Raw genomic sequence first — 27,328 nt, 5'->3', positions numbered from 1 at the left:
ATCTGTTCCACTTTTTTTCTTTTGAGCTGATTTAAGTCCTTATTATTAATGAAGTGTTGGTTCTGATCTAACTGTATAAGATCAACATTTTTTATGCAAACATTAAAATACTTTTCTGTTGATATTTTATGTGCATAAGCTAATTTGCATACTTTTTTCCCAAGGAATTTTCAAAAAGTTCCAAATTTAAGTGAATGGAGATGATATTCCAACTCATTACTGTATAAATACATAAAAAACAAAACACGTCCTGCCAGCCTTTATCAGCATAAACATATGAGACACATTGACAGCCTGTCTCAGATGATGCTGTTCTAGGTGGTCCATCTGTTACAAATGTAACACTGTCAAATTGCATCTCATCACACATCCTCTTCTTGACTGATGTATTAGAAAAAGCAAAAGATTAAGGCAGATGACGGTGATTATAAGGGTCAGCTGATTTATATAGACAAATAGCCTACATATTTGGACGAGATATATGTGTCTTATAAAGGCTAAATTAAATTAGTATTTGATTTAATAAAATGTGAAGGTCGGCAAAAAATGATTTCTATTATAATGAAAGTGAATTTAAACACCAAAATCACATACATTTGGAGAAAAGCTCGGTTGCAAGCGAAGGCTTTCCCTTACACCTTCCCTTACACTAACTACAAGTCCCATGATGCTCTAGGCTAGCGATGCTTCCTGTTTTTGTCATGTGATTCAGTGCCCGTAATGAGTATCGCATGACTAGCTGCGCTGATTTATTGTGCAAAATAACTGATTTAAGTGTTCATAAATATTACTAACGTTTTCGATAGACCATATATTAGTAGAATAATACTAAATCTGCCTTATTATCCCACATCTGGAGCCCCATCATGGCGGAAGTGGAGGAGCAGGTAGGGTTCTGGAGGAAGAAAACATTGTCAAATGACAGATGCCTGTGATTATACATGTTATGTTTCTGCATGTTTAAATGTTAATACGTGTTGGCTATTCGAGGCTGCAGTTGTAAATTATATTTTAAAGGAACTATTTTAAAGACGTGTAATTGAAGCTGTCAGACTAACCCGATAGTTTAACACTTGCCAGTATCACTGCCTAAAAAATACTTAAAAACCAGCTTAAACTCGTTTCCTGGTTTTAGCCGCTCTCCCATACTGGTCTGTTTATCTGCTTTTGTTCACTTATCAGCTGGGCAAACTGGGAGACCATCTTAAACCAGGCTACCTTAGACCTTAAACCTCTTTTTCTTTCAGCAGGGAGGACAGCAAGTTTACTGACTCTACTATAAATTGACGATAATTACGTTTTTAAGCTGGATTTTATGTTGGCTTTGACATTGCATATATTTTTAAAAAGGTCTTTAAGAAATATTATGCCATGTTCATAATTTTTCCAGCATTAATTCATTGGTTTTCTATTTTTAAAACATTTTTTTTTTTTCCCCAGGGAAGAAAACTTAGTGAAGAATCCACAGATGAGTCCGAGGTAAAATCAAGAACTGTTCAATTTACTGATATGGTTACAGTTATTGAAGCAGAATATGTTGTAGTTTTAAAATGCATTAGGTAACAAAATACAAGTGCTATTTATTTAAAGGATGAATGCACAAGCTTAGTTTTAGAGCAAAACCCTTAAAAATACTTTACTTTGGTTTTGAATGATAAAACAATAAATATAATGTTCAAAATTCTGATTATAAAACTATTTTGACTATGTTTTTTTTCTGGTCAAACATAGTTAAAATGTTTTGAACTGCTGTCTGTGGTTACTCTGATGGTTCAAATAAAAAGATATGTAAGGTTAGTAGAGAAAACCTTGCATATTCCATTTGGTTTAATTTATTTTTATTATGTACATACTGTGTCTTAAGTATCCATATGCTTTCCAGGGGTGCACAGACATGTAATGAGACTGTTAACTTATTCACAGTAAAGCATTTGACATTATGGATGTTACGATTTGTTATGTAAAATGGTAATGTAAGAAACCTACTGTATATCTTTCAGTTCTGCTCTTTATATACCCTTGTAGAATATGCAAGATGTTAATCATTTTAGTGAAATAAGATGAATCATAAAAAATTGCAGGTTACTTTTTATATAGTACTGTCCTGAATAACACATAACATGATTTACATTTAATCATTTAGCAGATGCTTTTATCAAAAGCGACTTACAAATGAGAACAATAGAAACAATCAGACCAACAAGAGAACAACAACAGTATACAAGTGCCATGACAAGTCTCAGTTAGTCTTGCACAGAACCCGTTGCTATGACATTTTTTTGTTTGTTTTTTTAGTTTTAAAGATAAGTGCTAGTATTAGTTGGTCAATGCTGGCGGAAAAGATGAGCCTTTAGATGTTTTCTGAAATTGAGTAAAGACTCAGCAGTACGAATTGAGTTTGGGAGGTCATTTCACCAGCTGGGCACAGTCCAGGAAAAGGTCAGTGAGAGTGATTTTGAACCTATTTGGGATGGCACCACAAGGTGTCATTCACTTGCAGAGTGCAAGCTTTTGGAGGGTGCATAAATTTGAACTAGTGAGTTTATGTATATTGGTGTCGTGCCAGTGGTCATCTTGTAGGCAAGCATCAGTACCTTGAATTTGATGCGAGCGGCTACTGGTAGCCAGTGTAACTTGATGAGGCTTTCTTTTTTTGGCTCATTGGGGACAACCCTCGCTGCTGCATTCTGGATCAGTTGCAGAGGCTTGATAGAACATGCAGGAAGGCCCGTCAGGAGAGCAATACAATAGTCCAGTCTGAAGAGAACAAGAGCTTGGACAAGAAGTTGGGTGGCTTGCTCTGACAAGAAGGGTCTAGACCTCCGAATGTTGTGTAAGGCAAATCTGCAGGACCGGATAATTGTAGCAATATGGTCTGTGAAGCTTAACTGATGATCAATCGCAACTACTAGGTTTTTGGCTGTCCTGGAATGAGTTATGGTTGATGAACCCAGCTGTATAGAGTAGTTGTGATTAAATGATGGGTTAGCTGGAACCACCAGCAGTTCTGTGTTAGTAAGGTGGAGCTGAAGGTCATGGTCGTTCATCCAGCTAGAAATATCACTCAGACAGGCTGCATTGCGAGCAGCTACTGTCGGATCATCTGGTTTGAATGAGAAGTAGAGTTGAGTGTCATTAGCATAGCAGTGATAGGAAATCTGAATTACATATTCTAATGATGTCATGTAGATGGAGAAGAGAAGTGGTCCAAGCACTGAGCCTTGAGGTACCCCAGTAGCAAGAAGTTGTGACTTAGAAACTTCACTCCTCCTAGACACCCTGAAGGATCTATCTGAGAGGTAGGACTTAAGTGGGGTTCCTGAGATGCCCATCTTTCTGAAGATGGACAGTAGAATCTGGTGATTAGCTGTGTCAAACGCAGCAGACAGATCCAGCAAGATGAGTACTGAGGCTTTGGAAGTTTACATATAGTGCACAAGACAAAATAATGACTGAATAAACACCAAGAAGGCAACACACAATGCATCATAAGCCAGGGAATGTATACTTTTCGATAGGATGATGTGTGCATTTTTTTTATTTTGTTTAAAAATCATGTTTATTTAGTTAGTTACAGTAGTTAGTTAGTTAGTACTGCACTTCACAAATGTACACCCCACTCTTTGATCCCTTTTATTTTGTTAAAATTATCATCTTGCAGTCTTGCAAGGAATATGTACATTTAGCAGAAATGTATAACTCGGCTGTAACATTCTGTACAGTGCCACTGTAAAAGGTCATATTACATTGTGTCCATTTTCTTGAGTGCTGTTTCAACAAGAGACTTTTGAAAAAAAAAAAAGGACTATCTTTAAGTAATACAGTGAATGAAATGTCAAGCAGACATTCTAGTCCTCAATTCAAAATGAAAACTGAAAGAAGGAAACAACTGCCTCGTAAATGAAATCTCAGTCTGTGGAGCAATCTCTCCTATCTCCTGTCCACAAACTGTCTTCTCTATGCACCCAGGCATCTTGGAGATTGTATTCACTGTATATCACAGTTTGTTTTGTTCATAATTGTAGAGCTGTGTCTTATGCAAGCTAATTTCTGTCATGGATAAAAAAAAAAATTAATTTGCCTTTTAAATCTCAAAATTCTTCTTTTATTTTCATAATTGTGAGATATAGACTTAGAATTTCGAGAAATAATCTCACATTTCTGAGATTTTTTTATTCTTCTACTTCTAATTCTTAATTGTGATATATAAAATGGAACTTCTGATAGGAAAAGTCTGAATTGTGAAATATAAACTCAGAATTGCAACCTTTCTATTTTTTTTCATGTTAGTTCTCATAAACAATACTTCTACAGCATTTATTAATCTTTGTTAGTGTTAATTTCAACGTATACTATTGCATTATTAAAATCAAATGTTGTGCATGATAACATTAGTTAATGCACTGTGAATTAGCAATGAATGACTGCATTTTCATTAACATTAACAAAAGTTAATAAATACTGTAATAAATGTACTGTTCGTTGTTTGTTCATGTTAGTTAATATATTAATTAACGTTAATGGAAATATATTGTAAAGAATAACCAATTGTTTTTTAACTTACAATTTTTTCCTTGCAATTCTTGGATATATATATATATATATATATATATATATGTATATATATATATATATATATATATGTATATATATAAATGAGATATCAACTCACAATCCTAAGAAGAAAAGTTGAAATTGTAAAGACATTGCAAGAAAAGAATTGTGAGATAAAGGAGCTTGTCCACTGTGGAACTTTTTTTTTTTTCTCAATTGATGCATAAACACTTTACATATACATATTAACTTGAAAATCTGAGAAAAAAAAGTCAAAATTCCAAATTGGTAGAAAATAATTGTGGAGCTTTTTTCTGTCAAAAAAAAAAAAAAAGAAAAAAAAATCTTTTATCTCAAAATTCTAGCTTTTTTTTGTCTCTTAATTGCGAGTTTATATCTCACAATTTGCAAGTAAGCTTATATCTCGTTATTCTGAGTTTATATCTTGCAATTCTGAAAAAATGCAAGAAAATTGCAAGAAAAAAAGTTTCATTTAACTTTTTATTTCATGACAAAAAAATATGCCTCTTTACTGTCTCTATCCCCTCATCTATCTCTCCCCAACACTTCCTGATGTGACCATGCATGTGTTGAAGGTTGAGCGGAAATCTGCTCTCGGATGGACCACACCTTCCCAGTCCTCTGAGCTCATACTGTATGACAGTTTTAGGAGCTTGACAGCATTCATGACACCCCACGTAAAGCCCATGTCTCCTCATGAAAGAAGAACGCACCACTCACTGCTTAAAGAAAACATGCCACAACCTCTAAACATGATGTCATGCAGTGTGAGAAAATGAGAAAAGATGCTGGCGGGGTTTGACATTAATCTGTGGTTTTGAGGTCCAATGATTCACTATAACATTCCAGCAAAGTTTGTAACTAGAAAGACAGAGACAGAATGAGGAATGAGCAGAAAAGGAGAGTGTGGATGGTCACACCACTCTAGAAAAGGGGCAATTAAAGACAGACTTCCCTTCATCCCCTGCTCCCCAGGGCACCAATTAGGAGTGGCAGGGAATGAGGCACAACACTCATCCACCACATCGGTGTGGCGATGGCAAACACTAACAAGAGGAAGAAATTATGGGATATGAAACAGGAGCGATATTATCCACCCCTCCCCACCGTAGAAAGTTTGTCAGGATTTTTTTCCCGCCTCTCTCTGTCTCTCCATCCCTGTCTGTAATAGCTTTGTAGACCATGACAAATGCTCAGGCATTAGAAATTTCACATCTGGACACAACAGGAAATGGACAATGGTGTTGGTGACGAGAAGAAAAAAATGTCTGATAAAATGAAAATCTACTATATATTTGCATTAGAGTGATTAGAATTGTTTTTTATTTTAATTATTATTATTATTTTATGTTACATCTCTAATGCTCACTAAGACTGCATTTATCTGATCTAAAATATAATATAAAAGTAAATATGATTCTAACTTAAAATTACCATTTTCTGTATATATAATATAATTTTTAGTTTAATTTTCAGCATCAATCCTCCGGACTGTCACAAATAGTCTTATATGCTTATTTTGTGCTCAGGAAACATTTGTTATTATTATCAATGTTGAAGACTGTTGTGCTGTTGCGGAAACCATGATATTCAGTATTCAGTGATGAATAGAAAGTTTGAAAGAACTGCATTTATTTGTAATCGAAGCCCTCTGTTGCAATAAAAAAAAGTATTCATCTTACTAATTGAAACATATTACTTATACTAATTATGAATGTGTGAATAAATTGTATACTCCGGTGCCTCTTGAGCTAAAGATTAGTGAAGAATGGGTGTGTTTTGTTATTCCAGGAGGAGGATACAGAGGAGGAGCCTAAACTGAAGTACGAGAGGCTGACCAATGGTGTGACCGAGGTCTTGCAGAAGGATGCGGCCAGCTGCATGACAGTGCATGACAAGGTGTTTAAAAGCTATTTTGCCTGTTTTTAAGAAACAAAGTGCAGGATATGATGTGGTTATATAGTACAGGTTTTTTTTTTTTTTTTTTTTTTGAGTGTGTTTATGTATTTCATATTTTACAGAAATTAAATTATTTGACTAGAAACTTAATTGTAACTTTCTTTCACTATATAAAAAAAGTCTAATTCTAGATGTATATATTTTTTTCATTTTATATATATATATATATATATATATATATATATATATATATATATATATATATATATATATATATATATATATATATAATTATTAAATGCAGAAATTTATTGGAACAGATTATTATAGTTTTTATTATTACACTTGTATAGTTCTGAATATAAGATTTTTGACTTGTCTTCTCCACACAGTGCTTTATTCTGAGAGAAGTGCTTAGGCACAAATGCTCACAGGTCACCAGCCTTTTGCTGATTTCCTGTTTATTTCCTCTACCTTTAGATTTCTATATCTTTTTTTGCCTGTCTTCTTTCCGTTTTGTCCCGAGCTTGATATTCGTGTTGGTGGAACATTCTGTGTGGGCTGGTTAATCGTAATGGCAGCCGGTTCACTCATGCACAGACACTGTGGAGGAATAGTCATACCTAGTTATGTCTCCTCACCTGATGTTTTATTAACCGCTATTGATTTTTATTCTTTTCCCCCCTCTTTTCCTGTTTTTCCCTGGGGAAACTTCCCCCCTTTTTCTTCTTCCATCTCTAAAATAAAGGCAAGCTTGCAAGAAGAGAAGACGTTGAAAAGCTGAATTTCCAATGAGTCCCCCCTTCACTCCTATCTCTATTGTTGCCTGCTTCTATTTCTTCCCTTTATTTTTTTTATGTATGTTCTCCGATGTACGTCACCTAGACACACAAGAACACGCTCACGCCAGCGGCCCCCCTGCCTAATGTTGCCTCATATTTTAAGTGCCAGGAATCCGAATTTCATCTCAACAATTCCATTTTGATAAATCCCTTTAAGAGCCACTGAGGCTGGTGAGGCCATACCTTTTATTTATTTATTTTGGGCTGATTTTATTTGGGGAGATTGCGGGGGGTTCTGTTGGACATGCTTGACGGTGCCTGTAAATATAAGCATTTCATTATAGACTGCAGTGAAGCATGGGGCGGCTCGGTGTGCTGCGACAGGGAAAGGTCTGTGCACGTGTAAGCAGGTGTGTGTGTGTATATGTGTTTAGATGCAGGGTAACCTCAGTGTCAGAGCTAGACTCATTCCGTGTGTGTGTTTTATAGTGTGTCTGGATGCTTTTGTATAGTTGGGTTCAGTTTCCAGATGGCAGGGTGATAGACTCAAATCTGCAGGGGTGTCAAACTAATTTTAGGCTGGTGGTTGGACTGGACTGAACGGCACCTTACGTGGCCTGATTTCATTTTATTTGTTTAACCTTAGTGACACTATGCAATACACTCATACACAACATATGCTCTTCTATAGCTTAAAAAATCCAAAATCAACTTTATGCTACTTTAATGCCCAATATTTTTGTAACTAAAGGGAGCACATGGAGCATACTGATTTCATTCAGCAGGCCCTTATGAAATTGATAATTAATTGGAAATGTCAAACAATCAAATAATCCAAAAATAATATTGACAAGTAAAAAGAGAACTTGCTAGTCTTGGATGGAATACTTAATTACTTAACTGCAAATTAGTGAACATTTACACAAAGTTAGGCTTAGAAAAATATGCAGCTTTTAATTGTAGGTCTGATTTTCGGTCAGATTTAGACCGCAATGAATCAGTATTAATCTGTTATATCTAAAAAACGGTGTAGGGTTGGAAACAATTGAGAAATACATATTTACTATAATGTATGTTATGTAATGTTACGATAAATTATTGTAATGTTGTCCAGTAATTTAATGTATTATTTTTGTAATAATATGAATACTAGTATCTTCACTTATACTTGTCCCTGTTATCATTACTGTGGTAATTAATTTACAAAAAATATATATATTCTGTGACTACTAAGTGACTTTTTGAAATCAGCATTAACTGAAAATGTATCATATTTCTTAAAACACATCCCCACACTCATAATATCATTATATTATCTCATTTATCAACACGTGTTATTCCTAATGGTCAAAATGGCTTGTAATATTCAATGAAAGTATAATACTGTAACTTGCTCTGACTCTGAAACGACTTTCCTTTTCTGCTGTCATCACCCAGACCCAGACATTATAAGCCACTCCCCTCCAACCACCTGTTGTATATATAACTCTTTTATGAGTTTTATGATTTTCATGTGTAAAAAAAAAAGGAAATGCACGCACTATTTAGAAGTAAGCAGCCATTAAAAAAGTTTGGTTTGTGAGCTTTATATCTTTAATACAATTTATAATATACTCCTAGACCGTTCAAACGGAAAAAAAAGAAAATAGAAAAGTAAACTGAAGTTTTGTTTATCTAATTAATTTAGTGTTCTAATGACATAAATTTTGAATTGGTTGGTATTGGCAATTCACACGAGATAATATTGAACGTTTATGTATGTTAAACTCTGAAATGTAATTGCATTAGGCTGACAGGCAGAGTGTTGGTGTGGAGGGCAGAGATGTGTGACCTGTGGCGCATATATTATGTTGAAGCGTTTTGATATGTCGGGGTAAAAAACACCATTTCACACTGGGCCGCTCTGATAAATAGGCTTTCCTGTCCTCCAGCAATTTCACACTTTTTGCCCTCGAAGGGTCCAGATGAAACCACACACACAAAGACACACTTTCACATACACGGACAAAAACTGAGGCCTCACAGACATCCCTGGGAAAACTCATTTTAAATACCTTGCCCATAGCTCTGTAAAAGTGCAGGATGTCCCATCGTTTTGACTTGTGTGTCTAACATGTTTGTCTCTTTTTTTGCTTTCAGTTCCTGGCTCTTGGGACATACTTTGGGAAGGTTTACCTTCTGGATATCCAAGGAAATGTTACACAGAAGTTTGAAATTGCAAGTCTGAAATTGTCTTTGTGCAATTCTTATAAATCTATCCCTGTTTGAGCTATGTTATGTCTGATTATACCATTTTTTAAAATTCATATTCTTTTGTCTTTTCTTTTCTGTGTTCTATCTATTCTTATAGAGTTCAGTGAAAATAAACCAGATCAGTTTGGATGAGAGCGGTGAACATGTTGGCATCTGCTCTGAAGATGGAAAGGTGAGAATTTCCTTCAATCACTTCAGCTCCCATTGTTCTTTAACTTACTTTGTTAACCCTTTACCATCAACCAATCACAGCCCCATCTCTAAAAAAATTATTCCTGAAATTAAAGGGCATTGACTTATCAAAGAGTGCTTACAGGCCTTATTCCTGTCCCTTCTCCTAAAATCCAACCGCACTGATTGGTCAGTAGGAATTTTGAATTTCTCTAATCAGCTGTAAATTCCATCAGGTGCCTGATTTCACATAGTAGCTGAGAAGATGCGCAAATCCACGTTCATTTTCAGCGTATATTTGCACATCTTCTCAGTTAACAACAGCTCTGTGTAGTAACAGCAGCTCTATGTGAAATCAGGCACCTGCTGGAATTTACCGCTGATTAGAGAACCGGCTTTACTGACGAGATGCACATTAACGATCGTCCGATCGTGATCAGAGCACCCCTATTAATTAGTTTTGGTTTGTCGTTAATATTGCTATAGCTTCTTATATTTCTTATTCTTGTTCTTTTCTAAATACTGTTAATTGAAATGATTTGTTGTGGAGTGAGGGGAACTAAAATAGTATAGCGGAGCTTCTCAAATTTCCCGGAAGCTGAACAGTTTTCATTTGCTATAACCTCAAAATAACTATTAGAATGAAATTTGGAGTCCGACTCTCGGACACATATACAGCGTTACTTATTATACAGTAACTATTATTCTATATTCTTTGCACTGTGACGTTACTGACTAGGGATGTTAATTTCGGTTATTTTTCCTAACCGACGCTCCTTAACTGATTATTAACCATTTACCCACAAGATTTTTTTAAATAATAATAATTGAAAGTACAAACAATATAATAAATCATATTTTAGCATCCAAATATGTCGGGAACATAGAAACATTTGGATTCGTGCCGAATGAAAAAGTAGGTATCAGCTTCACCTTAGATTTAATTTGGTTTTGGATTGACGTTTTTATAGCCTAAACTTTAGAGGATTTGTTTTGGAGAGAAACTAATAACTGTTTTTATAATTTTTGGAAATATTTTGCTTTAGACTACAGGCATTTTAGCCTTCATTATTTTGGAAGGTAATAGGGCTAATAAAAATTGGACGGAGCCGTGACTTTTTTTTTTAACTCTCAAAACGCAATCTTATACAAGTGATTTTTTTTTTTTAACAATGCAGCAAACATTTTTAAATATCAAAAAAATACTTTGATGTCTTTACAGTGTTGATAGATTTAAAAAAAAAATGTAAGTAGCTTACATTTGGCCAAAATCTAGAGAACATTATGCTGTATTGGCTGTGACTAAGCGTTAGATCTCTATTTTTTCCTTTTCTTTTTAAGTAAAGAAAACGCTATACTTTATTATTATTGTATTATTATTCTTATTATTAGGCAAATTATAGGCAAAAAATATTGTTTTTAAAAAATAACTTTATTAACCGGTATTTCTTCCACCTGAACCGGTTTCGGAACAGTAATAATAGCAGAGGGACACAGAACAGAAACGTTAACAAATCGAGTCTGCTCGGAGTGAACCGATAAAATTTTTTTTTTCCGTTTTCAAGCCCTGCTCCCACCAAAGTATGGGGAGTGGTAGTGACTCAATGCGTCATACTGTAAACCAAGAGATCACGGTAGTCTGCTGCATATTCCATAACCCAGCACTCATAACTGACCTGCAAAATGGCGATTTGCATCGTGCAAGTGTGTTTATGCCATTACTTTACAGGTATATTTATTGAGTTGGGTGCTTAATCCACAGCTTGCGCAAATAAACAATGCCATCAGCATTGCACAGTTCATTCTTAGTGAATTTCCCCCTACGAGAGTCTAAGAAGTTGTTTACTTGAATTTTCATATCATTCTCTGTTTGCAAGACGTGATGCAGTGCCTGTCTTCCCACTCAATACCGGCTCCATCAACTCTGACACCTGCAGAAACAGCATATGTGCATTTGGTCCATTTTAAAATTTGTTTAAAAAAAAAGAACTCCTCTTCTCCTCGATCCTTCTGTGATTTCTTTCGCTCCTTTCCATCTATCTGCTCATTGATCATGAGCTGGTTGTTATCAGTCCACGGAGGCTAATCATCAGCACCTTGTGTGGCTTTCTCAGGCCGATCTGTGGCATGATAGACCATGTCTGTGCCTTTTCCTATGGCAGAGGCGAGATCTTGTCGCACCTACACCAATTAAAATCGATATGGAGGCCATTGTTCGCTCCTCTGCACTGTTAATCCCAACTTACAGACACTGCTTTGCTACCGTTGTTTGGCAAAATTTGACATTTGTGAGATTTTTTTTAATTATAATTAGGGTTTTCCACAAAGTGGAAACTGCGCTTTGAAAATTATGATTTTCATACTAGTTAGGAATGGAAAAGGAAACATATGAACAATTTGAAGTTGGTATTTTCCAAAGTAAAATATGTTGCATGATGTCTTCAGTGAATAAATGGAAACCCATGCAATATCTAGGAGAAGTTAACTTCAAACAACTAGTGATAAAGATTGGTGTGTGTGTGTGCTCCGTAATGAATAAATATTTCATAAAATGTATAATTTGCTCATAGACTGTCCAAACTGTTTAACTAGAAAAGTAAACTTGAGTTTAATTTGTATTTATAATTTATTTCTTCATGACATAAATGTTGAATTGGTCTGTGGTGATCTTGGCCATTCACAATTTATAATAGCAAACTTTTGTTAATTATTAAGCGTCAAACTATTAAAAATCGATAAGAGGCGTATGTTTGGTGTTCTGCACTTACTGTACTGTGCTATTGATGTTATAAAAAATATGACACATTTCTTAAGAGGAAGAGTCTCTTTTAGGTTTTTCCAAGAAGTAGAAAACTGCACTTTAAAATAGATGATTTTCAGAAATTAACAACTTGAAGTCAGTATTTCTTTCAACCTCTCATCTTAAATGCAAGAGGATGCTTTACTTTTTAATAGAATTGTACTTTATTGAGACCTCACACTCGTTTTAGTTTCCTCTTGTTTTATACAGACAGGTATAGGTGAAATGTTATGTTAACGCTCGTTTGTAGCCTTCGGGGACTGCAGCACCACTAGTGATCAAGTCAGTAGCATAAAGGCGTGCAAGGGCAGAAAGAGTTGACCTTTCCACTAATTGGGAGTCTGGCAGATGGTTAACTAGCCCACTGGATGGTCTGATGCTTTGCCCAAGTCAACTGTTATCGCAGAACGCATCTCGGGAACACAGTTATTTTACCATAAAAAGACATCTATGTCTCTCTTTCTCCATTTCTCTCACTCTCATCTTTTCCAGGTGCAAGTGTTTGGACTGTACACCAGGGAGGGCTTCCACGAAAACTTTGACTGTCCCATCAAGGTAACTTATTGCTGTTAATGTAAGTCGTCGGTCCCCTAGCAGTGTTTTTGCTGCCTGGTGGGAAATAGCTCTTTGATTTCGATTTCCCGTCACAGCAAACATGGATAATTCTTGAAAACAATGTAATTTCAGCCTGCTACTAGTCTTAATTGATGTTTCTAGGGCATTCCATATCATGCATGAGCCGCCTGTTTGTTGAGCATGAGTGATGTCACCTATGGCACACATTAAAGAGAGCTGGCGCTGTCATGTTCTTATATCGATACTTTTGTGTATTGGATTGTGAGGATCAATCCTTTAACTTTTCCTGGGTTAAAAAGGACTATTTGAGCATGTTTTCAGACTGCATGTATGCTTAACCACCTCTGAGGCACTATATAGCTTTAAAAGTACTAGAGTGGACATTGATATTAACTTAGATGTTGCCGTAAACTGAGCTGAAATCTCTTGATCAATTCCAGGTTGTGGCGCTACACCCTCAGTTCAGCAAATCCAACAATAAACAATTTGTGACTGGAGGAAATAAGGTAAGTCCATCATCACAGTCACAAAATTGAAACAAGGTGAATTTCCATTACAGATTTGATATTTTATATATGTTGATAAAAAGTATTGCAAAATGACGGCATTTCCATTAACCAATGTTATGCAACTAAAATGTAACCTTTAGCCTCTCGCGATAAGTCATGGCAACGGATTTTGGTGGATTTTCGCTATATTTATTCAAAGGAGGGATATGTGTGTATATTTAAAGAGGTAGCACAGAGAGTCGCTTCAGAAACCTGCGTGGTGTGGTTGGAATAAACACAAGCATTGTCTAGAGTGACCGCAGTGATAGTTTCAGAGCCACACTGCACACGCCTGCGTTAAATTATCTAATCATTAATGATAGGGAAAGCCCCTTATACTGGAGAGCAGCCATGTATGAAGTTAATCATTGACCAATTAGTTCCTGAAGTTCCACTCAGAAGTTTGGTTCTCAATCATTTTGGTTGGTATCCGGTCTGCGGGGGTCCCAATCCCACATTTAGTGGTTAGAACAAGTGCTCTAGGAGTTTTTATCCTTGGTGCTCATGTGGGAGATGCAAGTTCGAATCCAGTTAGAATCATGGTCTGATAAAATTTTCTAGGGATGAAAATTTTTGTCGATACCGATAATTCTTTAAATATGAAAGCCGATAACCGATATGTTGGCCAATAAATCTAAATCCACATTTTTACAGTACATCATTTTTGAGAGCCTGATTACCAAAAAGGTCTCATCATTAAATTGCATTAAACACTTCAACATAAATCAAACAGCCTTACAAATAAATAAAATAATGCTTAAATAATGGAAACAATTTACTGGACAACTTTACTTATGTGTAAAAAAATATATAAGGGTGATAAGAAGATGGAGTGTGTTGAAAGAGGTCCAGCGTGTAAGGACAAAAAATACTTTTATTCAGCAAGGATGCATTAAATTGACAGACATTTCTAATGTTAACAAAATATATATTTTTCAAATAAGTGCTTTATATTTTGGAATTTTGAATTTATCAAAGAATCCTGAAAAGACATAATGGTTTCTACAAAAATGTAAAGCAGCACAACTGTTTTCAGTTCAACATTAATAATAATTAGTCTAGATTTTTTTCTTGAACACCATATCAGCATATTATAATGATTTCTCATAACATGTCAAGACTGCTGAAAATCACGAGTATAAATTGCATTTTTTTTTATATAATTTATTTTCATCAAATAAATGCAGCCTTAGTGAGCATTTGAGATCTCTCTTGAAAACAACATCTTAACAACTAAATTTTGACGGTAGTCAAGATTGGTTGCTGGCTTCTTGCAAAAATATATTACTTTTTTTTTTTTTAAACACGCATTCATCAAGCAATGAATTTTGAAAGCAGGTATCTCTGTTAATGTGGTTTGAATGCCATACAAATAAAAACAAAAGCCACATTCATACCTATTATTAGAATGGAATCGTTTTTTGTCATGTTGAGTGCCGTGTATAGTGGTTACTCAAACTGAAGCTGTTTGGCATGAAACGCTCTTACCGTCTTGGCCTTAGACTGGGGTCAACATCAGGGAGAGAGAGAGTGGTCATTATTCTCCAAAGTGTTGTTCACTAGAGAGATGTTGTCTCTTCTTGCGCAATAAATAACTGTCATTACATAGAGTGCCATATAGTGTTTGCAGAATGTAGAACACTCTTTGGCTTATAGACTAAACAAATACGCTCATTTTTCAAAGGACACAACGCTACCAACCAAAGATGCCATAGTCCGATACATTCCAGACTCCGTACATCTATAAAAATGAAAACATAGTTTGTGTCTGTCATAAAATACACTTAGAAGAAGTTGATCTGTTTGCATGCACTGATCAGACGTCTTGTGTTTGGAAAAAGTTCAATTGTGAAGTGAATTTGAATAAAAGTCTCTGGTTCTTTGTCAAGTGGACTGTTAGAGATTTTGTTGAGATGTATGAATCTTGAACCGCTCGTGTAGAGTCTTCTCAATTTCTGTAAATCATAGATTTTTATCCTCTGTGCCTCGAGTGATTCTCATAAAATGGCTTCATGCTGTTATTGCATCATACTTATCCGAAGCAATTAATGGCGTCCATTGTGTGCCACAGTGGCCAATTCCTCTACATTTTCCTCCCGCTTCTGCTTGTTTCCTTCTCTCTCCCTAGCTTAAGGTCCCCATAATGCAGCCCTGCCATGAAAATCAATACGGCTTCCAGTGAAGACGCATCTTGTCAAAGGCAATTCAATTCTGTCTGCTCGGCTCTTGGAGTGTCATCTCCTATTGCTGCTCTTTGATCTGTTAACATAGCCAAAAGTGTAGAACTGAAGCGACATTGAACCGTCTTTCCTTTCAGTCACTTTCTCTGCATTCAGGTCAGGTTGGCTTTGTGCTGATTGTGTGTGGCATTTTTGACACTTTGGATTCAAGGTTATCCACCAAGTATGTTGCTGCTCTCTGCACTTGATTATTATCGCACAAACCTCTCAGAAAATGTAGTTTTTCACCAAATAATACCTTACTTATCGCAGTAAACATACCTTTTCATAGAAATCTTCTCCGGTCAGTTCATGAGAGTATCAGTATCTTTTTCTCCCATGTGCTTTTATTCTTTCTGAAGTTTGATTAAGTTGTACTGCATACCTAAGCGACTTTATGAATGCCCCATTATCTAAAGGTTGAGCCGAATGTTCCTTCTTCCTAAAATGGATTTTGATAATGCTTGTGAATTGATTTTTATTGAATTTCCTCCTGAACATGACCTAAACACCATGACATTGCCCATGAATCTGATCTGATCTAATACGCTGATCCAATCCAATACTTACTGGAGTATTAGCAAAGACGCATTCAATTCATCAAGAGTGACAGTAAACACATTTATAATGTTACAAAACAAAAGCAAAAAAACTATTTCAAATACAGTTCTGTTCATCAAAGAGTCATGAAAAAGTGTATAATGGTTTCCACAAAAATATGAAACTGTTTTCAACACTGATAATAACTTGAAATGTTTCTTGAGCACCAAATCAGCATATTAACATAATTTCTAGGGATCATGTAGCCTACATCTTGAGCTTTATTAGCGCAATAATAACATATAATCGATGTTTAATATGCATTCAAATTTTAAAATGGTCATACTATCAATGCTTTTACTGTCCTACTCACCAAATAGATATACCTGTGATGTTTTTTTTTTTAAATGATCTAAATAAAATAAAAATGTCAATACTCAAGGCAGAAATAAAAGACGTAGTCACTGTCTTTGACTGTTGATCAGTAACTATTTGTGCTCTATGTTCTGCTGCCCTCTGCTGTTTTAATGCAAACACTGTAGCCTATTTTGTTCCTATTTCTGTCAGCAAATGCTTTCTAACTTTAAATTAATGATATACGTCCTGTAGCTTTTACTTTATGAGAGGAACTGGCTGAACCGTTGGAAGACATCGGTTCTGCATGAAGGAGAGGGAAACATCACCAGTGTGAAATGGAGAGCCAATCTCATCGCCTGGGCAAACAATGTGGTACAATCAGATTTACACACATCTGACATGTTAATTAAGATGCCTTACTAATCAAGATTTTATCTAAAATGTAGTGGATGTGTTTTAGGGTGTGAAAATCTACGACATCAGCAGTAAACAGCGCATCACTAATGTGCTGCGGGACAACACCAGTCTTAGGCCGGATATGTACCCCTGCAGTCTGTGCTGGAAAGACAACGCCACGCTGATCATCGGCTGGGGCTCTTCTGTTAAGGTGTGTGTTCAGAACAACTGCAGATCAAGTGTTTTAATAACTAGGAAAGCTAAAACTATTTCTTTTTATTTGGTTCAATTGTTTTTTTTCAGATATGTGTTGTTAAAGAGCGTGACCCAACAGAAATGAGAGATCTACCCAGTCGCTACGTTGAGATTGGTACTGAAGCAGTTACAGTCACACACACACACACACTGAGAACATGTTGCATAATTACATTTAAATGGACAGTTCTTCCAAAAATTTACATTTTAGATTTCATTAACTCTTAGGTTGTACAATAGCATCACTTAGATTTTTCTTATTTCTTTCAGTGTCAGCATTTGAGACCGAGTTCTTCATTAGTGGATTGGCGCCTTTGGCAGATCAGCTGGTCACTCTGTACTATGTCAAGGAGAACTCTGAGCACATGGTAATATTACTCTCACTCTCACCAGAGCTCAGATCAGGGGCCTCATCAACCTAGGGGACCGCAGGTTATTTCAAAAGAGACAAAGCAAGCTTTAAATCAAGCTAAAATCAAGATATAAGCTTTCGATATGTTCATTTTATTGTATTATTTCATTACAACTGACCAGGATTCTCATGGTCTTAGAAAACCTGGATATATGGCAGAAAATTAGAATCATGAAAATATTTTATAATAAATATGAATTTATATTTATACACACCTTTATAACAAATAAATACATTTCTATTAAGTTTTGTCCAGCTCAAATAGATATTATTGGGTAGAAATTGGGTGACCTTTTATGAGTACAAAATATTTTTTATTATCACAAACTACTATAAAAGTCATATAAATCTATATACCATATTTTCCGGACTATAAGTCGCACTTTTTTTCATAGTTTGGTTGGTCCTACGACTTATAGTCAGGTACGACTTATTTATCAAAATTAATTTGAAATGAAACGAGAGAAATGAACCGAGAGACATGAACCAAGAGAAAACATTACCGTCTCCAGCCGCCAGAGGGCGCTCTATGCTGCTCAGTGCTCCTGTAGTCTACACTGAGCAGCATAGAGCGCCCTCTCGTGGCTGTAGACAGTAATTTTTTTTCTCTTGGTTCTTGGTTGTAAATAAATGCGACTTAAGCCCCCTTTCCACTGCACATGACATTCGGACACGATTGTCGCATTTCTCCCTCTAGCGGCAGTCGCGCAGAACTTTCAAACTGGTCGTGCAGCAACCTTTACCTTGGCATATTCACTATGGTAAAATTAATAATTTTAATGAACATAGTTAATGTATGAATGCATCGTCACAAATCAGATGACACCCAAAATAAAAACAGTAGGTTTTATGGGGCTAATCAACGTAAATAATTGTTTAATAATTATTAAATAATTATTTCTGCCATAATCATTATAAACCACCATATTACAGAAATAGTGTTTAAAGGATAATGTTAATGTTAACACAATATTGGTAATTCTGACCTCGCACAGATAGTTTTGATTATAATACATCACATTCGGTCGGGCGTTCGCATACGGTCTAGTCGAAGAAGTGCAAATATTTGAACGTATCCGAGGCTCAAATCGGATCCAAGATTTCCACATACGCATGTGATCGGAACTCCACGCAGCTCCCGCATTACTTTCCATTGGAAATTAATGCCTTCCGGTCTGTCGCTTGTCGTTCGTGGGAGACAGTGGAAAGGCGGCTTTATAGTCCGGTGCGACTTACAGTCCAAAAATAGGTAAGATTTTTTTTTTTTTTATAATTTATAAAAATAAAAATATATATATTATTTTAAAATATTGCTGCAGCTAGTTTCTGTAAAAAAAAAAAAAGTTGAAAAAACAGCTTTGTTACTGCAGCACAAGTACCAAATTATGGTATAAGGGAGCCTCAGAGTCAAAAATAATGAGAACCGCTGCCTTAGATTTTCTTAGAGACCTTCTGTTTGGTATTACTGTGAGTGTAAAATGTAACAATTAATACAAGTCTGTCTGTCTCAGGAGGAGGAGTTCAGAACACGGCCTCGTTTAGACATCATCCAGCCGTTAGCTGAGGGCTGTGAGGAGATCTCGTCAGACGCTCTCACTGTACGCAACTTCCAGGAGAACCAGTGCAGGGACTACAGGCTCGGTATGAAGACAACAGGATGAATGAACAACTACAATACCAAAATAATCACCTAGCCTAATCAGTAAAATTCCCATTTTGATTGTATAATCATCATTTTAAATCTTTGTCGTGATTCCAGAACACTCTGAGGGAGAGTCTCTATTCTACATCATCAGCCCTAAAGACATTGTAGTGGCTAAAGAAAGAGATCAGGACGACCACATTGACTGGCTTCTGGAGAAGAAGAAATATGAGGTATGTGTCCAGCCGTCTAAGGAAGCATTACATCATCATAACGTAACAACAGAATTTTAGTTTTGCTTAATGATTTCTGATTTGATTTGGATGTCTTGCACAGGAAGCACTGATGGCTGCAGAGATCAGCTTCAAAAACATTAAACGGCATGACGTACAGGTGAAAACCAATGAATGATGGAATTTGGAGAAAGGTAGTCTTAGTTATTTTAATAGCCTGGAATCACAGTGTGTGTGCTTCCTGTCTGTGCTCTGTGAATAGAAAATTGGAATGGCGTACATCAATCATCTGGTGGAGAGAGGAGATTATGATGCTGCTGCCAGGTACAGGACATCAACCCTCTGTTTTATTGATGTGTTAACCATTTTAAATATGAATGAAAGCCTCGATAAATGCCCCATTTCTCTGTGTTTTCCTTATTGACAGAAAGTGTCAAAAAGTGCTTGGAAAGAACATGGATCTCTGGGAGAATGAAGTGTACAGATTCAAAACCATTGGACAGTTGAAAGTGAGTCTGCATTTTTTTATTTTTTTCGTCAAATAATTATTATTTGCCACCCTGCAGGACTTAAAATTAAATACAATGTAAAATTAAATTTAAATTAAACTAAATGAAAATTAAATTAAATGTATGCATTTAGCAGACGCTTTATCCAAAGTGACTTACAGTGCATTCAGGCTATCAATTCATGTGTTCCCGGGGAATCGATCCCCCAACCTTGATACAGCAATGCTCTACCAATTGAGCTAAAGGAACACTATAGGACTTGTATAATAAATAGTACTATTATATTAATGATGATACTTATGATTATTCAGAATAATTGTTATTAATAATAGTAGCAAACCAGTTTTTTTTATGTATACAATGTATATTATTATAACTTATCCTGCTGTTCAGAACAATTAATGGTTTTTTTATTAATAATACTATTATTTTATTAATTAACAAAAGGTTTTTATATGAAATATATAAATCAAATATTGAAACAGAACTTAATTTTACTAAGCAATGATAAAATATAATGTTTTTGTTAGGGCTGTGCAAAAAATCGAATGCAATTTTCATGCACATCTCATCAGTATAGATGCTGCTTTAATTAGAAGTATTTTCTCCAGCACGTGTGTTCAGATCAGGGTTGCCAGGTTTTCACAACAAATCCTGCCCTATTGCTTCTCAAAACTAATCCAAAACTAATCACGATTCCAGGAGGATCCCAGATTTTTTAAAAATTGCTTCCCGGGGTTAATATATATATATATATTATTATTTTTTTTTTTATGTGTTATTTTTTTGGCATGGTTGTCTTGGTAAAATTTGCATTTTAGGGGCTAAATATCATGTTATTGGTATGGGGTTGCTTCGAACCGCGGACATGAAAAACAATCACAGACTTGGCAACACTGGTTCAGGTGGAGCGGCAGTTACTACACAGAGCCGTGGTCCACCGACAACTAACACAAAATTGCTTTCAAAAACGAAGAAGAATCGCCACCGATTGATTTTGTGTAGATTGTCAGTGAATTACGGCTTGGTGTAGTAAATCCCAACCAATGTTGCCAAGTCTGTGGTTGTTTTTCATGTCCGAGGGTCGAAGCGACAATACCAATAACATGATATTTAGCCCCTAAAATGCAAATTTTACCAAGGCAACCATGCCATAAAAATTTTTACCCCGGAAATATTTTTTTTTTATCAGGGAAACTCCTGGGAACGCGATTGGGCTAGATTGGATTAGTTTTGAGAAGCAACTGGGCAGGATTTGTTGTGAAAACCTGGCAACCCTGATCTGAACACACGTGCTGGAGATATACTTCCAATTACAGGAGCGTCTTTACTGATGAGATGTGCATGAAAATCACATTCGTTTTTTTGCACAGCCCTAGTTTTTATTTTTTTATTTTTTATGAATATTAGTGTGATCTTCTTTATTATGATTATGTTGTAATATAATCATATTAATATATCTCTCTCTCACACACACACACACACACACACACACACACACACACACATATATATATATATATATATATATATATATATATATATATATATATATATATATATATATATGAATATTTTAAATAAATTACAATTTATCAAAAATATAAAATGCTATTTGTTAACTTCCATTCATCTTCCTCCCAGGCCATTAGTCAGTACTTACCAAGAGGAGACCTTCGTCTTCGACCAGCAATTTATGAGATGATACTTCATGAGTTCCTCAAGACTGACTATGAGGTATGAGTTTTCCATTAAACATATTTTATATATTTTTTTCAATTGCATGACCTAGATGGCAGCCTGTTAGATAGACTGTAACATTAAGGTTTCAAATTGCGAATGCATCACAACAACAACCTTTATGAAAGAAGGTCATTCTTGTTGTTGTTTCTCACACAGGGCTTTGCCACACTGATTCGTGAGTGGCCGGGAGAGCTGTATAACAACATGGCTATAGTTCAGGCAGTGAATGAACACCTGAAGAAGGACCCCACCAACAGCATACTTCTCACCACACTGGCCGAACTGTGAGTGAACGCTGCCAATTCATCATTAAATGAAAAGCTTGAACATTATTTTATCAGCAGCTCTGCTCTTATATGTGTGTTTGCAGCTACACGTATGATCAGCGTTATGATCGCGCTCTGGAGATCTACCTGAAACTGAGACACAAAGATGTTTACCAGCTCATTCACAAACACAACCTGTTCCCCTCCATCAAGGACAAGATTGTCCTGCTCATGGATTTCGACAAAGAGGTAAGACATCTGGCCTTAGTGAGGACCTCTGTTTTGGAATGTAATGCAAGAAACCTGTCAAGTGCATAGGTTCAGGAAGTTATGGATTCTCTTGCTGATGAGATATATTATAGATGACTTCGGAAGAATGTGATTTATAGTCACAGGAAATGTGTCTAAAGGATACCTCTTTATCTCTTTTTTTATTTATTTTTTCAGAAAGCTGTTGACATGCTGCTGGATAATGAAGATAAAATATCGGTGAGTGCAGTGCAGTGGCCTCAGTCTTCTGATGAAACCCTCCCAAACTCTCTGTACAGATGAACATGTGTGTTTCTCTCCCTCAGATGGACAAAGTGGTGGAGGAATTAAAAGACAGACCTGAGCTGTTACATGTGGTGTGTTGAATATGGGTTGGTTAAATCATGCAGATGTGGCTGAGGGATCCAGCTGTGGTCAGCATTGAAAGCTTCTTTTTGCCTGTTTCTCCTCAGTATTTGCACAAGCTGTTTAAGCGGGACCACCATAAGGGGCAGAAGTACCATGAGAGGCAGATCAGTTTGTATGCTGAGTTTGACCGACCCAACTTACTGCCCTTCCTCAGAGAGAGCATGCACTGCCCACTAGAGAAGGTTTGTGTCAAATTTGTGTTGCATTAAACAGGAAATAAAGCATTAATTGGGCTAATTCTTCACATAGATTTCATAATACATTACCATTCAAATGTTTGGGGTCAGGAAGATTTGTTAAAGAAATTAATCCTTTTATTCAGCAAGACATTAAATTGATTAAAGTGTCAGTACAGACATTTCTATGTTACATAATGTTATTATCTATCATCACATAAACTTGGAAAAAATGTAGTTTTCACAAAAATATTGAAGCAACAACTTTTTTCAACATTAGGAATAATAAGAAGTCTTTGGTTTTTTTAATTGTGATTTATTTTGGCTCACATTTAACAAAAACCCACCAATTCACTATCTCAACAAATTAGAATATGGTTATCAACTCAAAACACCTGCAAAGGTTTCCTGAGCCTCAAAATGGTCTCTCAGTTTGGTTTACTAGGCTACACAATCATGGGGAAGACTGCTGATCTGACAGTTGTCCAGAAGACAATCATTGACACCCTTCACAAGGAGGGTAAGCCACAAACATTCATTCACAGAGTGCTGTATCCAAGCATGTTAACAGAAAGTTGAGTGGAAGGAAAAAGTGTGGAAGAAAAAGATGCACAACCAACCGAGAGAACTGCAGCCTTATGAGGATTGTCAAGCAAAATAAATTCAAGAATTTGAGTGAACTTCACTAGGAATGGACTGAGGCTGGGGTCAAGGCATACAGACGTGTCAAGGAATTTGGCTATAGTCATCGTATTCCTCTTGTTAAGCCACTTCTGACCCACAGACAATGTCAGAGGCGTCTTACCTGGGCTAAGGAGAAGAAGAACTGGACTGTTGGCCATTGGTCCAAAAGTTCTCTTTTCAGATGAGAGCAAGTTTTGTATTTCATTTGGAAACCAAGGTCCTAGAGTCTGGAGGAAGGGTGGAGAAACTCATAGCCCAAGTTGCTTGAAGTCCAGTGTTAAGTTTCAACATTCTGTGATGATTTGGGGGCAAAGCCATCTGCTGGTGTTGGTCCATTGTGTTTTTTTAAAACCAAAATCACTGCAACCGTTTATCAAGAAATTTTGGAGAACTTCATGCTTCCTTCTGCTGACCAGCTTTTTGAAGATGCTGATTTCATTTTCCAGCAGGATTTGGCACCTGCCCACACTGCTAAAAGCACCAAAAACTCACCAGACCTGAACCACATAGAGAATCTGAGGTATTGTCAAGAGGAAAATGAGAAACAAGAGACAAGAAAATGCAGATGAGCTGAAGGCCACTGTCAAAGAAACATGGGCTTCCATACCACCTCAGCAGTGCCACAAACTGATCAACCCCATGCCACGCTGAACTGAGGCAGTAAGGAAACCAAACCAAGTATTGAACACATGTACAGTAAATGAACATACACTTTACAGAAGGCCAACAATTCACTAATTATTTTATTATTATTATTATTATTATTAATATTTTAATAATTTTAATAAATTTTATTGGTCTTATGAATTATTCTAATTTGTTGAGATGGTGAATTGGTGGGATTTTGTTAAATGTGAGCCAAAATCATTACAATTAAAAGAAACAAAGACTTCAGTGTGTATGCAATGAATTTATCAGTACACACGAGTTTCACAATTTGAGTTGAATTACTGAAATAAATTAACTTTCCCACGACATTCTTATTTATTGAGATGCATATGTATTTTAAATTGTAATGTTTTACAATATCTCAGTTTTCACTGTATTCTGATCAAATAAATGCGGCCTTGGTGAAAGTAAGAAATGTATTTCAAAACCATTTAAATAAAATGAAAAACAATGTATTTAACACATACAATAATTCAATTCAACAATCAAGATGGGATGTTTTTTTTTTTTTTTTGATTATATATTTTATAATATTTTATGAAAGTTTATCAAGACAAAATACTACCAGTCAAGTTTGGTTTCAGGAAATTGACGAGCACAAGATTAGCATCATTGCTGTTGCCCTGAATACATTTGTTTAGGTGAAGTCTTTACGCAGTTTTTGAACAATCGCTGTGTCTTTCAGGCTCTGGAAATCTGTCAGCAGAGGCACTTTGTAGAAGAGACAGTCTTCCTGCTCAGTGAGTCCTGAATCATTCATCTGTCATAGACACTGAATGCACGTTATAGTTCTTTACACAGTAATTGATCCTGTGCATCAGAGAGGTCACTGTGTGTAAAATGTTCAACTGGCTGTAGTCTGTGGTGCTTCTGATGTATGCTGCTTTTTCTGTCAGGTCGTATGGGAAATTGCAGACGTGCCCTGCAGATGATCATGGAGGAGCTGGCGGATGTGGACAAAGCCATCGAGTTTGCTAAAGAGCAGGATGACCGAGAGCTCTGGGAGGATCTCATCTCTTACTCTATAGACAAACCACGTATGGGACCTGACTCCAGCTGCTCTTTCTACTAAAAAAACATATTAACTTACAATATTAATAATATTTCTTGTTTGTTTTCTTCAATCTAGCGTTTATCACAGGCCTCTTGAATAACATCGGAACCCATGTGGACCCCATCCTGCTCATTCACCGCATTAAAGAAGGGATGGAGATTCCTAATCTCAGAGACTCCCTGGTTAAGATTTTACAGGACTACAATCTACAGGTGTGATCACTGCCGGTTAAACCAACGTTTCATTCTGGCTAGAGTAGTAATGTAACTAGATTGTTGGAAGGATACATTATTTTGTGTTCAGAACGTGTTGATGTTTGTCCTGTAGATCTTACTGAGAGAGGGCTGTAAGAAGATCCTGGTTGCAGACTCACTGTCTCTTCTACAGAGGATGCACAGGACGCAGAAGAGAGGAGTGCGGGTGGATGGTAAACAACGTTTCGTCTTCTGTTCGTCTCGGACAAAATTACTCACTAGAAATGCTACAATATGATCTTGCTTTCATTTCTCATAGAAGAAAACATCTGTGAATCCTGCCACACTCCTGTTCTACCATCAGGTACACCTTGGTTCCCTTTAATATGTCAGTTTGCATACATGAACTTACACCCACACATAAAATATATGGAGAAATATAAAATAAATCAAATGTAAAATACAATATAGAAAAAATAATGCAAGTTGTGTGGGAATGTACATTTTTAGAATGCCTACAATATACAAGCTGTTCAAAATCATTACCGTATTTTCCGGACTATAAGTTGCAATTTTTTTCATAGTTTGGCTGGTCCTGCGACTTATAGTCGGGTGCGACTTATCAAAATTAGTTTGACATGAACCGAGAGAAAACTTTACCGTCTACAGCCGCAAGAGGGCGCTCTATGCTGCTCAGTGCTCCTGTAGTATACACTGAAAACATAGAGCGCCCTCTTGCGGCAGTAGACGGTAATGTTTTCTTTTGGTTCTTGGTTCTACAATAAATGCGACTTATATGTTTTTTTCCTCGTCATGACGTATTTTTGGACTGATGCGACTTATACTCAGGTGCGACTTATAGTCCGAAAAATACGTATTTGAATTTGTAATGTTTGACTCTATTCCCACTCTTAGACACGGCTCAGGCTTTCGGTGTGGTGGTGTTTCACTGCAGACACATGGTCCACAAGGAGTGTCTACCGTCCCCTGGAAATGTAAGTCTTCTGGAATCTTTATATAGAACTGCTTTTAATGCAGAGACAACTATAAGACATTTTGTATTTTTATGACAAGTTGCACTATCCAAACGTGTTACTAGCATTATGACTCAACCAATGGCATTTATTGATGCTAGAGATGCAGAAATGACACACTTCACATTTGAACCAGCCTGCTGCATTCAACCTTTGACCCTTTATCTTAGAAAAGCAGAAATGTTTACTTTGCACTATGAAAATGTGACGTTTTACGTCCTTTGACAGGTCCCAGGAATCCAGTATTGTAACATCTGCAGTGCAAAGCGGAGAGGACCAGGCAGTGGCATACTGGAAATGAAGAAATAATCATTTCTACCAGTAGAATAACAGTTATACAATTAGAACCTGTTACAAATGAAATAATCTTCCCTTAACTATCAGTATTTATCAATGCAAGCTTGTGATTGCTAGATTGTTTCATAAAAGCACCAAATAAAGCACTCCTGTAATCCGCTGGAAGTTTGTTGCCAATGTTCCAAACAAAACGGGAACAGTGTTTATTTTTTCCCCTCAAATCTTCTCCATTGAGAAAACATTGATTACTAATTGTTATATTTCTGAAAAAACGCTTGTATGGACAGACACTATGGGGAAAATTTTAAAGTGTAATTCAGATGAATGCAAAATGGTATTTCCACAAAACCATAGTTTAATGTATTT

At 36.1% G+C, this 27,328-nt stretch overlaps 1 protein-coding gene across 2 annotated transcripts; it reads left to right on the top strand.

Annotated features, from left to right (window-relative positions):
- The first annotated feature begins 690 nt into the window (after nt 1–690).
- LOC113066112 (vacuolar protein sorting-associated protein 41 homolog) lies at nt 691–27,153 on the top strand. Of its 2 annotated transcripts, none has more exons than XM_026237761.1 (29): nt 691–887; nt 1,441–1,479; nt 6,367–6,474; nt 9,396–9,473; nt 9,607–9,681; nt 12,973–13,035; nt 13,497–13,562; nt 16,973–17,092; nt 17,181–17,327; nt 17,420–17,486; nt 17,642–17,739; nt 19,295–19,424; nt 19,543–19,658; nt 19,762–19,818; nt 19,921–19,982; nt 20,086–20,167; nt 21,812–21,904; nt 22,067–22,194; nt 22,281–22,425; nt 22,624–22,665; nt 22,752–22,802; nt 22,899–23,036; nt 25,069–25,123; nt 25,280–25,420; nt 25,513–25,649; nt 25,765–25,864; nt 25,954–25,995; nt 26,547–26,626; nt 26,894–27,153. In XM_026237761.1, exons 1-29 carry the CDS (start codon nt 867–869, stop codon nt 26,972–26,974), a joined length of 2,562 nt encoding a protein of 853 aa, XP_026093546.1. In that variant the 5' UTR covers nt 691–866; the 3' UTR covers nt 26,975–27,153. The 2 variants fall into 2 exon arrangements, with proteins under 2 accessions (XP_026093546.1, XP_026093545.1); XM_026237760.1 differs by having other exon boundaries at nt 25,951–25,995.
- Nucleotides 27,154–27,328: the final 175 nt, after the last annotated feature.

The sequence above is a fragment of the Carassius auratus genome, chromosome 49, assembly GCF_003368295.1.
Source record: "Carassius auratus strain Wakin chromosome 49, ASM336829v1, whole genome shotgun sequence".
Lineage (NCBI taxonomy): Eukaryota > Metazoa > Chordata > Actinopteri > Cypriniformes > Cyprinidae > Carassius > Carassius auratus.
This window is presented reverse-complemented; position numbering and strand designations above follow the sequence as displayed.